The sequence below is a fragment of the Melospiza georgiana genome, chromosome 21 (assembly GCF_028018845.1).
Source record: "Melospiza georgiana isolate bMelGeo1 chromosome 21, bMelGeo1.pri, whole genome shotgun sequence".
Lineage (NCBI taxonomy): Eukaryota > Metazoa > Chordata > Aves > Passeriformes > Passerellidae > Melospiza > Melospiza georgiana.
The window spans coordinates 4,002,003-4,019,241 of record NC_080450.1 but is presented as its reverse complement, the minus strand read 5'-3'; the positions used below and the strand labels follow the sequence as shown (position 1 = coordinate 4,019,241).

At 38.7% G+C, this 17,239-nt stretch overlaps 1 protein-coding gene across 1 annotated transcript; it reads left to right on the top strand.

Moving 5' to 3' along the window:
- The first annotated feature begins 1,420 nt into the window (after positions 1-1,420).
- ATAD5 (ATPase family AAA domain containing 5) lies at positions 1,421-15,980 on the top strand. Its single transcript, XM_058038777.1, has 22 exons — positions 1,421-3,127; positions 3,461-3,548; positions 4,210-4,374; positions 4,557-4,695; positions 5,155-5,239; positions 5,707-5,888; positions 6,317-6,474; positions 6,741-6,894; positions 7,118-7,411; positions 7,582-7,678; positions 8,207-8,289; positions 8,378-8,523; positions 8,650-8,800; positions 9,257-9,427; positions 9,610-9,725; positions 9,809-9,902; positions 10,131-10,195; positions 11,106-11,286; positions 11,969-12,156; positions 12,439-13,271; positions 14,332-14,496; positions 14,687-15,980. The coding sequence occupies exons 1-22, from the start codon at positions 1,623-1,625 to the stop codon at positions 14,763-14,765; spliced, it is 5,139 nt and encodes a 1,712-aa protein (XP_057894760.1). The 5' UTR covers positions 1,421-1,622; the 3' UTR covers positions 14,766-15,980.
- The last annotated feature ends 1,259 nt before the right edge of the window (positions 15,981-17,239 follow it).

The window sequence follows — 17,239 nt, the reverse complement described above, 5'->3', positions numbered from 1 at the left end:
CGCGAAAACCCGACTGACAGCGGCGAAGGCGGGAGAGGGAGCAGAAGGGGGCGCGGCCTCGGCAGAGAAGGGGCGGAGCGAGCGCGCGTCGGTTCGTTCGTGTCACGTGACCGGGACAACGGGCGGCTATTGGTCAGCGGGCGCGGGTCACGTGGGAGCGAGCCGAGGCCCCGCCCCCCGTTTTCCGCGCGGAGGATCCGAATCTGGTCCCGCGCGCGCTTTTACCGCCCGCCCGGCGCGCGCGCCCGTCAGGCGGCGCTATCGGGGCCATGGCGGCCGCGCGCGCCCCCCGCCCCTGAGGCAGCGCCCGGGGCCGAGGGCTCCGCGCTCCCCCCGCCCCGAGCGAGCCGGGAGGGCTCCGCGCCCGCAGCAGCCGGGGCATGGTGGGCAGGGTCGCCGTGGCCGCGGCGGCCGCCTCTCCCGTCCTCCCCGGGAACGACGGCGACGTTCAGGTGGGGACGCGGGCCGGGGTCGCGCTGTGAGGGCGGAGAGAGGGGTTGCGGCTGGCGGGGGCGCCCCTTTGGCGTTCGGCCCCCTTTGTCATTCGCCCCTTTGGCCTTCGCCCCCCTTTGGCGTTCTCCCCTTTGCCGTCCCGCCCTGGCACGGCCCGTCCGGTGTACCGGGAGCTGTGAGGGGCCGCCCGGAGCTGTGAGGGGCCGCCCGCCCGCCCCCGGCCCCGGCTCCCGGGCGCTGCTGACGCTCGGCGCGGCCCCGCGGGCCCGGCTGTCATTGAACGCGTTCGAGGGCTTTGGGAAGAGGCGTTTTCCGCTTCGGAGGGTTTCATTTCCGAGGAGTTCAGTTTCTGGTAAACCGGGAGTTATAAAAGTCTTTATGAGCCAAAGTCTTTCTTGGAGCTGTAGAAGTAAATGTTCTTTCATGGTTTGAATCATTATATAAGAATTCTCTTGTGTTCATTTTCTTTAAATACTCTTAAAGGTGCACTGTCTTCCTAAGCTATGTCAGATGTTTACGGTAGGGTCAGACCTTTATAAGGGATGTTGGAATTCTCTCTTAAATACTCCACAGATGCTCTGGGGAACATCTCAAGGCTGATCATTGAAATTGACCCAAACTCTCAGACTTCCAGTATTGTGAAATATCTGCAGAGCTGTTCTGAAGACCCTGTGATCCCGTTCAGTTTTGACCATCTCAAGGCTTCAGAACAGGATTTTTTTTTATCTGAAAGGGCAGAGTATTTCAGGCTTAGATGGCCCTTGAAAACATGGAGATTTAGTTCATGCATGCCCACTCTGAACACATAAACATTAATATTTATCTTCTGAAAAAGTTCTATATAAGTCATCTTAAGTTTTTTAAAACTAAGATTGGTGTTGTACCTTTTACAGCCATGCAAGAAGCGGCGAGAGGAAGATGCTTCTGCAGAAACCATCACAAGGTATTTTTCACCACTAGCAAAACCTGTGGACAAAGCATTGTCATCACCAAAATCCAACAATATTTTGGATTATTTTAAAAAGACATCTGCAACTGAGAATGCTGCATTCCCAGTAGGAGCTGGAGAAAATGAAACACTGTTGGACACTGATGAAAAAGAGTGTAAATCATCTTTCAAGCCATCTTTAAAGCGGAAGAGAAAAGGGAAGAAAGGTAATTTAAGTAATATGCCAAAAGAAATTAAAGTATCTGAGAATGACCTTGAAATAGAAATTAGTAGTGATGACAGCAGAGTAACTACAGGACTGCAACAAGACAGTAATGACTTTATTGCTTCTTGTACTCTAGTGGACAAAAAATGTGCAGAAGAATTAGCAGAAGATAGTGATCAAAGAGAGAACTGCCCAAATATTATCCCCTCCAGGAAAAATGCAAAAAACTTTGGTTGTGAAACAAATGGATCAAAAAATGGGATAAAAAAATCAAGGAAAAGGAAGCACAAAGTAAATACTGGTTTGTCTGAAAGCTCTTTATCAGAAAACCAGATTAATGAAACATATAAAAAGGAAACTGAGGAGAAGACAAATAGAGTAGCAGAATGTGATGGTGCTATTGGTGATTCCAGTTTTGAGGTTCATATGGATGATGGGACATCCCAGGTAAATAATTGTATAATAACAGTATCATTTGAGGACTTCTTGAGAAGTCAGGGAGAAAATAATGTTGAAGAAGACACAAAGCCAGCAATTGACACTTCTGGTGCTGCAAATAAAATGGACAAAAGTGATGGTGTTGGTGACCCAGAAAAGTGTGAGGAATCCCAGCAGCTGCCACTCAGAACAGTGACTGTGCTTGCACAAGTTCATTCCATTCCCCCCAGACTACCTCCCTCAAATAAGGAGCAGAAAGGCTCTAGGAAAATAGCTTCCATTTTTTTGAAGCAGAAGGGACATGTAGGGAAAAGAGAAAGCAGCCCAGCCCTCTTGGACAGTGAGCAGACTGAACAGGTGACTCAGAAAAGAAAATCCAACGTCGTTATCGAGGAGGAAGAATTGGAGCTGGCTGTACTGGAGACTGGAGGGGCAGATTCTCTGAGGCCAAAATGTACCCAGGAAGAGAAGCATCAGTTCATGAAAGCTTTTAGACAGCCAACAGCAGATGTGACAAAAAGTGGAGTTAAAAAGGCACCTGGAAAACAAAAGCACAGTGCTGCCAAGTCCTCAAAAGAAAAAGAGGGATCTGAAGATGTTGTTCCTTCAAATAAGGGATTAGAAAGCAGGATACCAGAAGATTTGGTGGACAAATGTACACATTCTAAACCTAAAAGCAATAGAGCTAAACCCAGAAAATCTAACAAGGTTCAGAAAGAAGGAAACAGAAGAAAGAAGGCTTCAGAAACTAAGGAAACTGATGTCTCAAACACCAGCAATTACATTGGAGAAGAGGATTCAGGTGCTAATGTTGTTACCGTGGAAAACACCTTAGATGTAATAATTTTATCAAGTCCAGAAGGGAATGAGTTAAGGAGGAGTTTAAGGCAACAGAAAACCAAAACATCAACAAATGTTACACCTAAAAAGCCCAAGGCCAGAAGTGCCTGTTCTGCAGATGAATTAAGTGCCTGCCCATTAGAGACTTCCACCCCAAAAGCACACAGACAATCCTGCAAGAAAAGCAACATGTACAGAGCTGAGGTGATTACTGTGCCCTTTGATGGCAGCAGCCCAATAAGGTAAACCTTTTAAAGTATATTCTGCTTTTTTGCCCATTAATTGTATGCAAATATTTTAAAATAAGACATAAATAATTAATTTATAATATCAATATTATCAAAGTTGCATGGATACTGATCACAGCGGGTAAAAATAGAGAGGAATCAAAGCTGACTAAATGTGTTTGCACTAAGACATCCAAAAACCCCCAACCAAACAACAAAAAAACTCATCCACCAGTTGGGGGATTGCTTCTGTTTACAGCACTGTATTTTTAAAGGCTTTTGAAAATGAGAGTAACATTTCCCTTCATTATCCAGTAGTAATTTCATAATGCCTTTTTCCCCAATTAGAATGAGGTTTACACGTATCAGAGCAGCTACAAAATCAAATAAAGCTGAAGCAGTGAAAAATGAAGAGTCTCACTCCAAAAACTCAAAGGTAATTTATGTAACTATTGGTGTCAGTATTTTGTCATTTCCTGTATGGGTATATTTATGGTGTATTCAGTATTGTGTCATACAATATTACACTTCCCAGCTGCCCTATGGAAAGGGAATATACTCTGATTTATGATGAAATTTCAGATAGTTTCTTGTACCTTAGATCTTAAAACATGTTTTATTAGTAAAAATCCACCTTTCATGACAGAAAAATTCCATAAAATAGCATGCTCCTGAGCTGCAGGTTCTCAGGATGGGATACAGAAATGATGTGGTATTTAGTGCCATGGTTTATTTGACAAGGTAATGATTAGCCAGAGGTTGGACTTGATGATCTCAGAGGTCTTTTCCAGCCTAAATGACTCGGTGATTTGTGGTAGTGTTTGGGCACAGCAGAACAGCTGAGACTCAACAATGTCACTGCCCATATCAGTTCCATGAAAAAATTGGGGATCTTGCAGGGCTTTCACTCCCTTTGGAGAACTGTGATATCATCTTGGTTTGCTTGTTCTTTCAATTATTTCATTTTCTTTTTAAACCAATGAAATTTTGCAACGATTACCTATTTCTATGAAAGTGAAAAATTCTATTTGTGTGCAAAGTACTTAGTGAAGAGTGCTATTAATTGCTATTTCAGTTTTTTTGTTCTTTGTTAACAGATAAACTCCACTTCTAAGAACAGATCTAAAGCAAAGCAGCTGATTGAAAAAGCAAAGGCCATCCAGCAGAACAGATCCAAAGTGAGTGAAGACTCAGCAGCTCCTGTGAGGCGCTCGTCTCGCCAGCAAGCTCTGGCTGAGAAGAAGAAATTGGAAGAAAGTGATGTAAGGATGTACTTTGGGGGGGATATTTTTATATATTTGTTATTGATATAAGCAACACAAATGATTCCTGCTTGGGTTCTTCACAAGAAATGTTTGCAAGCTAAGGTAGATATCTGCAGTGTATTGTTAATAAAGGAGGAGAAGCTGGGTTTCCTTTCTTACTTGATTTGCTTTCCCTCTAGGAATCAGTGATAATTCTGGGTTCAAACGTGGACCGTGTCACTACTACAGAGCAGAGTGTGAAGGAAAAGAAACTTCGGAGCTTAAATGATGTTTTGGGGAAGAAGCCTAAAACCTTGAAGGTTGCAAAGAACTCCAATGGTAATAAACACACTGAATGTCTTTATTTTTTATAACAGAAATATTTTTTATTATTGACTATTGTAACTTTATTTCATAGAGCTGCCTTTGCAGTATATTAATAATCTGATTTATCTTGCATAATATTCCAATATATACCTTCCCTTTTTATATGAATTTGATTTGCTCTTTATTCATTCAGGAAAACTGTTTATTTGAAAAATTGTCAACATATACCATGTATTGTTGTGTCTCCTTTTTTTCCCCAATGTTAGAAAATAGCATCTATACTGAGGAAATAATTAGAAACAAAGCTTAAGAATGAGAAACAAATGAGTTTTGTTAAAATACTCAACTTTCCCTTAAGAAAAGGAGATTCCCTGATGATGTTAAATGGAACATACAGGTAGTGAACACAGAAGCAAGGTTAGAATCTTGTATCAGTGCTAATCTAATAATAGGTTTTTTACCTTTTTAAAGGGAAACTGGGATGTCCACCTTCCTGCCTAGGCAGAAATGCTCCAAACTCTGCAGGTGAACCAATTGTGATCTTTGATGAAAGCAGGTCAGTTTTCAAGAGTGCAGTTGCTTAAAAATCAAAATACGTTCCAAGGTTATTTTAACATTCTTTCATTTTACAGATTTAAATACATCACTGAAACGTGCTATAAATATTCATTACTTTTATCCTCATTAATATTTTAATCCACTTGCAAAATTTTAGGGTTTCTTGGAGAATTCCTCAACCATTTTAGAACCATATTGGATGTCTGGAAATGTAGTTGGTGACTGATTAAAAAGAAATCCCAAATTGCACATAAAAACACAAAACCAAAAAGAACTTTTTTTAGATTAAAATTTTTAACACAGAATTAATTTCAAACTAACCTCATTAAAATTAATTTCAGCAGTTTTGATAGACCATTTTCAACTCATTTGGAAGAGAATGTGATTAAATTCAGCCTTGCATAGCTGGAAGTTCTACTAATTCTATCTTCTTTTCTTTTTTTTTCTTTTCTGTTTTCATTAAAGCCAAGATGCATCTGAAAATTCTCAGGATGGTGATCCATTCAGAGCAAAACGTGAATTCCTGAGGAGTGGATTGCCAGAGTCTCTGAAAAGGCAGATTGCAAAGAAGGCAGCAGCAATGGAAGCATACTCCCTTGCAAGCTCCTGTTTTAAGACTGTTGTCCATGTGCAGCAGAAGGATGACTGTAAGCTTGTGTTAAGCTTTTGGGTTTTGTTCAAATGTACATAATAATTTCTGAGGAATTTGTGCAGAAAAGAAAAAATTTGAACAGCTTAGGACTGGAATAGTAGGTGGGAGTTTCCTCTTGTTTTGTGTCCGAGTAAGAGAACAAAACTTGAAGCTTCCACTGAGATGTTTGTGAATACAAAATTTACAAATTAAATTGATGCTAAAGTAGACTATACGTGCATGGGTAAGGATGCAAAATTCTTAATATTTAGTCAAAAAAGTTGGTTTGTTAAGTTCCAATTTGGAGAATAAAGATTGTGTTGGACTGATTTGGGTAGAAATCATTTTCTTCTGACAAATGCAAAAGACTTTACAAAAGATAGAAGACCAGCCCATTTCTTTTCCTTAACTCTTGTTTTGTTTTTGCTGGGGGTTCTTTTGTAGGTTCTCCAATGTGGAAATTGAAATCACCATCATGTCCTCTATTAACTAAGCTGAGGGAACTGAGTACTGAGGTCACCAACATCACAAAAATCACTCTCTCACTTGGTGAATTTTCCACTGTGAATTCAAAACAAACTGGAAATTGTTCTGCACCTGTGGTGAGTACTTAAAATTCAAATTGTTTTGTTATTCGTTTGGAGTTGTGTTTTTAATAAATCCTGTTGTTTGAATTTGTTTCAATCCTGTAATTTGTTGGTTTTTTTTTTTTTTAATTTCCCTGTGTGTGAGTTATCCATTTTGCATCTTACCATTAGACAGTTCTCATCAGTTTCTGTTAATCTCTGAATTTAACAAGATATTTCCAGTGTAAATTATGCAAAGCATTCTGTGTAAAGTTTTTGAGTAATTTGTGTGTGTATTCCAGCTTTCAGGCCACCGACCAGCTTTTCCTGATGCATTCAAGAAGGATTTGCTAGATGAGATTGTGGCTTCTAATCCTCAGTTTCCAGTGAGAAAATACTACTCCAGGTTCCTGAAAAAGCAAACACAGCAGTTGGCTTTGGAAAACAGCACACAAGGTTAGGAATCTATGTTGAGAGAAAACCACCCTCACTTTCTCTGGCGTTAAAAAACAGCTGAAAATTTAAAAAAATATAACTGAAGGAATAATGCTGTTGAAAATACATTGATCCTCACATTTTAGATTGTTTTGAACAAATTCTTCAAATATAGCTTAAGCAAATGTACAGTAGTAGTGGACATGGCCTGAAATTTTAAATTGAAGCCATTTTTTTTTCTTAGAAAGCAGAGATGGCACTGCAAATCTTGAGGTAACTGAGAAACATCCTGACAATTGGAAGGAAACAAAGAGGAAAAGGAAAGAAACAGAAGATCGCAGATCAAAAAGAAGAAAGCAACTGGAAGGTACAGAGACTGAGATGAAATCAAGAGTTTCCAGGAGCCTTATTCCTCCCATATCTGGAGAAAAACAGGCAGAGGCAGGACAAGCCACACACTTGGGAAAAAACAAGATCCAGAAACCAGATAGTGTGACAGAAGGCAGTGGTTGTTTATCAGATCCAAGTGCACTTTCAGGTAAGTGCATTTCCTGTCTCATTTTAATCTTTCCATTGAGGAAGGGTATGTGTGATCTATGTCAGCTTTCCACTGACATGCAAAAATCAAATCTAGTCCTGATACTTTGCTAGATGTGATCAAGTCTGTTGCATGAAGAACTTTAAAAATGGACAATATTTTTTCTGTAGGTGTGGAAAAGGAAGACATGCTCTGGACAGAAAAATATCAGCCTCAAGATTCCAGTGAACTTGTAGGGAACCAGAAAGAAATTGAAAGGCTACACAGGTCAGAAGTTGGAACATGGATCCATTCCTAAAATAACTCAAAACTTCATGTTACTTGATAGTGCTCAAGTACTGAGAGAGCAGTCCTTGTCTGTACTTCCCTACAAGCATCCTGATCATGACCTTGCTGTACTGTCTGCTTTTCACAGGAATTCAGCACTAAATTCCACCTAACACATCGTGCTTTCAGTTAAATTTTCTGTGTGTGCTTAAGTCACTGGTGTGGCTCTTACACAGAATTGAAAGATCCATCTGACAAAACAGCACTGAATTATGAGTGAATAAATAGTTCACCAAATGACTTGTTTTTATACTGGTCAGCTCACAGAATGTAGAATGAAAAAGGAAACCTTTTCTACAAAAGAATCAAATCCTGAATGTTTCTTTGCTTTTATCTGAAAGGACTTGATAGATTTCTGTGGGGTAACAAGTGGCTGATGTCCCCTAGATTTATGTTCTGTTCCATATTAATTTGGTTCACTTAATTCACCAGCAATTTTTATTCTTGTTTTCATTCTTTCCTTTATAGTTGGTTAAAAGAGTGGAAAAAGAGAGCTGATTTGGAAGAAAAACGAAATCAGAAAAGGGAAAAGGAGGACAAAGAGCTAGAAGGTACTGATAGAATTAATATAGCTTCTCTTTTGTTGAAAGTTGGCAAAAATAACAGTAATCTTTTATTTTCTTTTTATTAATTCTACAGATTCTTTAAGCAGCCTTGACTTTAAAGATAGTAAATCTGATCTTGAGGAAGAAACAACCCTTTGCAATACAGTTCTGATAACTGGCCCACCAGGAGTGGGGAAAACTGCTGCAGTGTATGCCTGTGCTCAGGAGCTTGGGTTTAAGGTTTGTGGAGTTCTTTCTTTCCTCAGTGCATTTTTCTTATTTATAGCTCATGATACAAAAGCATTTGCAATGCAAGATATTTACAATTTAATTTTCTTTCTTTTTGTGAATTAAATACCATTGCAGATATTTGAAGTCAATGCCTCTTGCCAGCGTAGTGGGAGACAGATTTTGTCTCAGCTGAAAGAAGCTACTCAGTCTCATCAAGTGGACAAAAAAGGTGTCAATGCACACAAGCCTTGCTTTTTTAACAGTTGTGGCACTACCAAGTCACCAAGTAAGTGTTGTGTTCTTATCTGGGGTTCTTTGTTTGGTCTGAATTATGGGATGGGTTTTACAGAGGGGAGAAGTTTGTTAAAGACTGAATTCCCAAAACAAATTTTAGATATCAGTTGTTTTTAGAAAGAGCAGATTTAGCTTACCTGGCCATAATAGTAAGAACTGGTCTGTTGGTTAACACAACTACAGACCAAATGAAATAATGACTTTATTAAAATACTGACTCTTGGTTACATTATTTCTGCAGTGGGTGGAGCAAGTGCTTGGCATTTGAATAGAAAGTTGAACAGAAAGCTTTTCCTATAACAAGAGAAAAGGAAAACAAGCAAAAACTCAGCACAGTAATCCTGTATTTACCATAGATAAAAAATGGGTTTTACTTTAAATTTGTCTGAGAAATATCAGTTTGACATGATATCTCCAGATGAAGTTTAATATAAAACATACCTTGCAGAAAAAATGTATTCTCCAAAGAAAGTCATTTCTCCAAGAAAACCACCACTGTCACCCAAAGGAGCAGGATTAAAACGAAACTTGCCCTCTAAAACACTTGCAAACTACTTCAAAATTTCTGCCAAACGTAAAGATGCTGATGGAGAAGCAACATCTGAAGAGAAAGCTGGAGGTAGGTATTCCTTTTTAATAATGAATTACCTTTGGAGGTGGAAATGCTCCACCATGTATGGAGCTGTGTGGAGAAAAGAACAGATTCTCTAAGCATTTGATACATGAGGGATTTTTGAAGCCAATATCTGAAAAGCATTAATGGTTTCACTCCTTCCTGCTCAATTATTCATCCATCTGCAGGAAATACCCAGAGTTCACTGGAAGTAAAGAAAGATACTCAAATTACATCAATAAACAAAGAAGGAGGAGAAGAACACAACAGGAAAAGTGCAACTTCTCTCATTCTTTTTGAAGAGGTAAAATTCACATGAAATGTTCTGTGACTGTTCACAGCTTGTAACTGCTGCTCAAGCTGTTGATGCTATGTTTGTTTCTGTAGGTGGATATAATATTTGATGAAGATGCAGGATTTCTAAGTGCAATAAAGACATTCATGGCAACTGCAAAGAGACCTGTGATTCTTACCACCAATGGTGAGTGGTGTTTGTGACAGTAATTAGGCTTTACAGACAGAAGAGCCACTTCTAATTAGAGGCTGTAAATGGTGATGGTTGAATACTGCTCCTAAATGCAAAATTAAATGAGTGGAGACTGTAAAGCAAGTATTTGAGTTTGAATAAAGGTACTGGCTGCTCTAATTGATAAAGAAAATAACTAGATTTGACATAATGTCGTGACAGTTCACTGATTTCTCTTTATAGATCCAACATTCAGTTTAATGTTTGATGGCTATTTTGAAGAGATCAACTTTAAAACCCCTTCCTTGGTAAGTTTCTGTCTGGAAATGCAGGTACACCCTTAGCAAGTAATTATCAGCTGATTTCAGTTTGAAATTTAAATGTTGGGGTAGGTTTATATATTTCTGTTGTAACCTACTTGTTTGATCAGAGACAGACACGTTTTTGGGGTTTATGTAAGGGTGTGTAGGATGTATTTATCTTTTCATGTAGGAGCTGTTTCACTGGCATGGAAGATTTATTTTCCAAACAATTTAGTAGTACTGAGAATTACAATAAGAACATCATTTAATCAATTAATTTAGTTTGTAGAATGTATTTAGATAAATATCTGATAGCTCTGATCTGAAGGTTGATTATGCCAGTACTGGTTCATTCATTAAAAACTATAGCAGTTATTTTAGAAGTATTATGGGTTATTCCTTTAATACAAACACTAGTGTTCTGTGTAGCAAATAGTTTTATTTACAGCTATGTATTAGGTGAAAAACCTAAATAAATGAGAATCTGAAGGACTTAATTATTGAGAAGGGGAAATTTCTTAATGTGAAACAGAAAACCTGTTGTACTTCTAGGCAACAGAGTTAAAAGAAAGAATGCAAGAAAAACCTTCAAAATGAATATAGTTCAGTAAAAGCTGATCACTGGTGATAAGAAGCAAGGTGTAGGTAGCCTCAGGACCATAAGCAGAATAGGTTTGTGTGTTTGTTTTTAATTATTTCTAAATTGAACTTCATTCTCCGACATAGGCTGCATACATTGGGTAGCTTGCTTTTCCTTACAGGATTTAATCTAACTGTAATCTAATTTAATAAATCAATCTTCTGTATTAAAAGGCAAAATGTATTACAAGCATAAATAGAATAATTTGCTCTTGTGTGACTTCCTGCAGTGTGATTCAGGAGTTGTTTCAGTGGTCTGTGTGTGACTCTTGTTTAGATAAACTCTGTGAGCTACCTCCAAGCTCTGTGCCTGGCTGAGAACCTGCGGACAGATGTGAAGGACTTGGCTGCCCTCCTGACCACAAACAACTGTGATATCAGACAAAGTGTCCTGTACTTACAGTTCTGGGCTAGAAGTGGAGGTGGATGCTTGAAAGAGAAGCATTTGGCACCTCATGGTATGTTGTTTTAATTTCATCTTTAAAAAATATCCATCTATTTATATGAATTTGACTAAATAGAAGCATTCTTAGACATGTATGAATAAATGGTAACTTCTTGTAAGACTCTTAAATTTGGAGGGGAATGCTTCTGCTATTTTTAGCTACTTCAAAGCCTTGTATTAATGCATAAGGAACTTAATTTTGAAGGGTTTATTGCCTCTCATTATGGTACTTACTATCTCCCTTTCATGTTGTGAGTAGCAAAACCAGGCAAAGAAGGGAATCAGTAGTGATTTTCCTCAGTTTGCAGTTCTTTATCCATATAGCTGGTAGGCAATCCACCTAGAAGAAGCAGAGCTGAAAAAGGGATAAAAGTGGCACAGCTGGCAAGCAGGCAGGGGTAGGAACTTGATCCCAAAGGATTCAGGAGGAGTTTAGGGGTGTGAGGGAGTGGCAGGGAGAGACAAGTGAGACACAGCCTCCTTCAAAGGTTGCTTGGGAAGCAGGAGAGCAGGTTGGTAACACTGACAGCAGTGGTGTGGGCATGGGGATGTCTCATTTCAGCTGCTCTGTTCCTCCAGCACCACAGGAAAAGGTGACACAGCATCCCTTGTGCCAGGAATTGAGGCAAAGAGGTGGAAAATCAATTTAATCATGGAGTTGTCCCTTTCAAGTAAATCTTGTTATCTCTGTGCAGGAGAGGAGAGAAGGAAGGCAGATAATATCATTCATCCTGCAAAGTCTAAGGATTCCAAGGTGGATTTTTCTCAAGCTGATGATTCACATCTTCAGGAGTTTCCAAAATGTGATACAGGCTGTGTAGAGACGTTGCTTGGCCTTAAGAACATCCTCTTGCCTTCAGAAGATTTGTTTACATTTTTAAAGGTATTTTTGTAACTGACTTGGTAATACTTTGATTGCCAAACAATTGAGTGTAACCATCACCAGGAATGGCATCATCTTAGAAGCAAATCTCTGAAAAGCTTTGTTGTAGAAATTAGAGAATTCTGTGGTTAGGTATAATCTGAACTGGGGTGGTCTACAGGCAAAACAGTCCCTCACTTCATAAGCACAAAGCCAGGAGTGTGAGATTTTCTATAATAACATTTTATTTAAAATAAATTAATTTTAATATGCTGATAAAGCTTTCATGTTATTATTTTACAGCACAAAATCACAACTATGGAGGAATGGAATAAATTGATGCAGCTTCTCACAGAATTCCAGATGAAGCATGTGGATTTTGTATTTAGCAATCTTGAACTTATTCTTCCCTTACCAATGCAAGTTCTGTCAAACCAGTCTGAAGCCTCAAAGGCTATACTTGAAAGGACTACTGCAGTTTCCTCAAAAGACAGATCTACTAACAGTTCTTGCTCTAGGAAGAGTAGCCCTGGAAAAAGGTCTAAAAAGGCAAAGGCTCAGAAAAGGCTTGAGATATTGGATGATAGTGACTTATTTGATTCTGAGCTGAACTATTCAGCTGAATTCATAACTTTGCCATCAGACAGTCCTAAATCATGTGTTGAAGTGAGTAAAAAGAAATCAAAATTGTTGGTGCATAAAGAGCAAAAAGAAGTTAAAACTAAAACCTCAGTAAATGAAAGAAGGTCTGCAGTTGTTTTTCAGTGTCTGAATTCACTGACTGAGTTTGTGGAAAACATGTCCTTCCTGGATTGCTGTGTAAACACTACCACCAGGGAACCACTGGAGTTTTCTAAAAGTGAAGATTTTCATTGGACAAATGCCAAAATCAGAAATGGTCTTTGTGATGAGTTCAGTATAGAAAATACTGATTGGTGGAGTTCCCAGAGCTGTAGTGAAATAAAGGCAGCTATTGAAGCACTCAGCTTCACTAAAAGTTCTGTTAATATTTCACAAAGTTTGGAATCCTTTTCAACTACCAGTAAAACACCTGAAAGTGATCAGCTGAAGGGACTTACTCTGCCTCTCTCAGACACAAGGAACTGCATATCCTTCAGTCAGGCAGCTGATTCAAGGTAAGACTTTGTTAATATTTTGGAGTGTAATGCAGTTATTTGTCAAGCAGAGCATTTCCCAGGGTGCAGGACTGTTTCAGATTTGATGTATACACATTCATACCACTGTGACACTGTGCCTGAAAACACTGCAATGTATTGTTCATTGTGCTTTTCCAACCTTAAATTAACTTCTTGTCAATCTGCAAAAAGTGATGTTTCTTGAACAGCCTGACTCTAACATTGTTAAGGAATGCTGGCCTTAGTCCAGTTATTTAAAAAATGGACAAACAGCAGCACCACCCCCAAAAGAATAACAGAACCCTAAAGGAATGGCTTTTTCAAGACAGATGGGATTCTGCAACTACCAAATGTCACCTGCTCATACTGAACTCAAGTTAAGTGTGTTGGTAGGTGTTGCTTGATGAAGACCTAACAGAATCCAAAGTAAATTCTTTGTAGTAACTTATGCTAACAAAGAATAACCTTTAATACATTGTAAAAGCCCAAGGCATACTATCAAGTATGTCCATGAAACATTGTTTTTAACACAAGCAAGTCATCACAGGTAAAATTGGCACAATGGGTATTTAAAGCTCATTCAGGGGTCTGAGCAGGAAGATGGCTTAGAACCTTTCTTCTGTAAATCAGTACCCAGAGGAGCAATGGCAGAATGGATCTGACCATGCATCCTGGCACCAAGTTTGTCATGGGTTAGACACTGGACCTGACACTGACAAATACCAGAATATTTATTTTTGAAGACCACAGATGCTTTCAGTTGTGGTTGTACTGAACCTCACATCCATTTCTAGGCTGAAGAGCTCACCAGATCAGACTCCTGATTAAGACAAGAGCTTTGGCTAAACAAACTGCTGGCCCTGGTGTTTCTGTCCAGGTGCAGCTTTGTGATGCTGTGTGAGCAGCACACAATTAGAAGCTGCAGACATCTGATCCATTGGGATGCACTTCTGGATACCAATTAAAGGAGTTTTAAACCGAGGGCTTTGATCGTAAAGAAATGAAATCATCATTGTGCATTCTTGAATAAGAAACAATAAAGCTTCGTTCTCTGTTTTAGCACTCACAAAAAAGCACAGAAGAGGCTGGCTGTCATCAAAACTGTATTTTCCAGAAGTCCTTTAAACCTGGGCAATAAGCAAGCCAGTACCCTTGAATACCTCCCCACTCTCCGCAGTATCTGTAGGTCTGAGAAGCTTAAAGAGCAAGGGAAGACTAAAAGAAGGTAAGTTTGAGTTTTCCTAAATCTTGCTACATTTCATTGTAGAAGGTAGTTAAGGATTTTAGTAAAATATTTTGTCAAATAATTCTAGGCAAGGAAGGTGGACATTTTTCTCTCAAAATAATAAAAGTGTTGCCTTATATTTGGAAATAACTTTGTTCCTTTATCAATCTTTTTTACTTTTTTTTAATAGGTTCTTGCATTATCTTGAAGGGATTCATCTTGAAATACCCAGACAAACGATAAATGGTCTGTCTTTGGACTTCCCTTAAAATTGCCAACTCCAGAAATACTTTGTGCCTAATGGTGGTATTCTCACCATAGATTGTTCGGGGTTTTTTTAATTACCACATTATTGTATATTCAGAGCCATTTGTATATTAAATTTTTATAATTATTTAAAATAATGTATATATCTATTGTCATTATACTGCTCTCCACAGCTGAAGTGTGGGTTTGTTTGGTGCTTGTCCAGTGAGGGCATTCATAATATTAAATGCAAAACTATTCAGTGGGGACTTGTTGCTCTCTTTCTCTCCAATTTGTGGATCACATAGCAAGAAGTCCTTTTGTAACAACCAGCTGTCCCAACTTCCACAGCAAAGTTGCTGTTTTCTGAGGAGACTGTTTGTTCAAACAAGTTTGTTTCTGAATTTCAGGTTAAAGTGGTAAATAACTTCAGGTGGGAGGGGGCACAGAGAGGGTGCAACAAATCCTCCAGAGTCTAAATGACTGAAAGCAGCTCTTCACTTTGACCACAGGGAGCAAAGTCCTTACAAAGCACTGTGCCTCAATGTACATATATCTGTATACATTCCTTTCATTGTTCACAGCTGTCAGATCTGCACGTTAATCTCCTAAAAAGGTAGAGAAATTATTATTGTAGCTCAACGTGGTCTCAAGAGATTTAGGCAAGATTTTGTAAATAACAATTATCCCAGTGCTGCTTTGGGTACAGGAATATTTAACTACTTCTAGTCTTGTATATTGTGTTCCATTCTTAAGCTTCTTTTTTTGTATTTGACAAGACTTCAGCCTGATTATTTGTAATTGAATCCTTTTTTATACGACAATAAATTTGTGAGACTTTGCTACAATCTCAATGTTTCTATTGCATGGAAGGTAAAAGTCCTGAAACATATTTTTAAAGTATTTTAAAACTGGAATTAGTTCAGCCATGTACTTTTCTGCCTTTTCTTTGCAGTTGGACTGTTCCTGTTCCTCAAACTGAGTCAGACTGCTGCCATGCAGTGGTGCTCCACTTACCTCAGTGTCTCTGTAAAAACAGGAAGGCATTTCCTGGTTCTGGTCTCATCTTACATTTTCCATGTGTTAAAGATGTTCAGGAATTAGAAATATTTATGGAAACAGTAAATTATTTTAAGCTTCTGCATTGTAGATCATCTTTATAGTTTACTCTTTCCATTGTCCAGAATTATCAAAAAACCAGTGGTGGCTGTTAAAATCTTCATGGCTTGATTTTTTGTATCAACAGTCTATGCTTCTCCTGTATGATTTGTAAAAATAAATAACATTTTAAATTTTTTTAAAATAATAAACTAAAAGTGTATCTGTTCACCGCTTTCTAAGGGCACTATCAGTCTAACTAGATTACAGTGAGGACCTGCATAAACTAGAAACAAGTCCTATAAAGCAGTAGTATTTTGGGAAATTCAGGGATAATTTGAAAGACCCAAGTTAGAAAGCAGTGAGAGACAATTTACCTTCTTTTGAAGTCAGCTCTGGTTTTAATAACTGCCTTAAAAGTTGTTTACAGAATCTGCTGTGGTGTCCACAAGGTAAGGTGGAATTCAGGTATTTCCCTTCTTGATCAGATATTTACCACATGAAATTACCTCAAGCTCTGAATGAAGGATAATCCATGTGTGATAATTTGAGTTCTGATAAATTAGCACCTTTGGATTTTAATGCATCAGGTGTGAGCATCTTTTGTAAGCTAGAATAAAGCAAGTTTCCAGGAGGGATGGGCTTGAGGAAGAGGGACTTGGGGCTGGTTTTGACTAACTCTGCTTAGAAGGAAATGTTTCACAAGCTCCATTCCAGTACTGTGAAATTTGCCTACTTTTGATGCAAAACGTTTTCCTGCAATAGTTTGGGACCTGGTTAGTCCTTTATGTACTGCCCCTCCAGCTAACTTCTGTGTCTTGAAATCAGAAGTAAAAACAACCCTGGAGTTTCACAATGACTCTCTCATTCAAGCACAGTTATTAGTAGGTATACAGCAACTTTGAACCAAAGCCAACAACTTTGTTCTTCTTGGGGAAATCTCAACCAAGTTTCAAGCTTTTTTTCCTCTTTACTGTCATTCCAATATCGCTTTCCAGAATGTAAATTAGGTGACATTATTCTACCATCCCATGAATAATATAGAAAAAAGCAGTTATGGTTGCAAGACTGATTCAAAGGCTTAGACTGTGTTAATGCTACTGCAGAATAGAAGTTGGAGGAGGGAAGGACCCATTCAAGAGCAAGACAATCTTAAGGCTTTGTGAAATATATATATGTAAATAACCACTCCCCAAATGTCATACAAAATGTTCCTTTTATTCCACAGGAGTTGTAAGGACACTACAAAAATTAAGCTAGCAAAAAGCTTTGGTATGGCTTGCAAGATTACCTGGGGAAAATTAAATCCACGTTTACATTCCAGTATGCAACAGTTCCTAGAGGGAGAATGCTGAAAAGAGATTCTATGTGAGTAGCTGAACAGCTTTTTCAGATATTC

Coding starts and splice junctions, on each gene's coding strand:
- ATAD5 (XM_058038777.1), top strand. CDS start 1,623: ATGCCAAAAGAAATTAAAGTATCTGAGAATGACCTTGAAATAGAAATT. Junction 3,128..3,460: donor GATGGCAGCAGCCCAATAAG/GTAAACCTTTTA, acceptor TTCCCCAATTAG/AATGAGGTTTACACGTATCA. Junction 8,290..8,377: donor GGAGGACAAAGAGCTAGAAG/GTACTGATAGAA, acceptor TTAATTCTACAG/ATTCTTTAAGCAGCCTTGAC.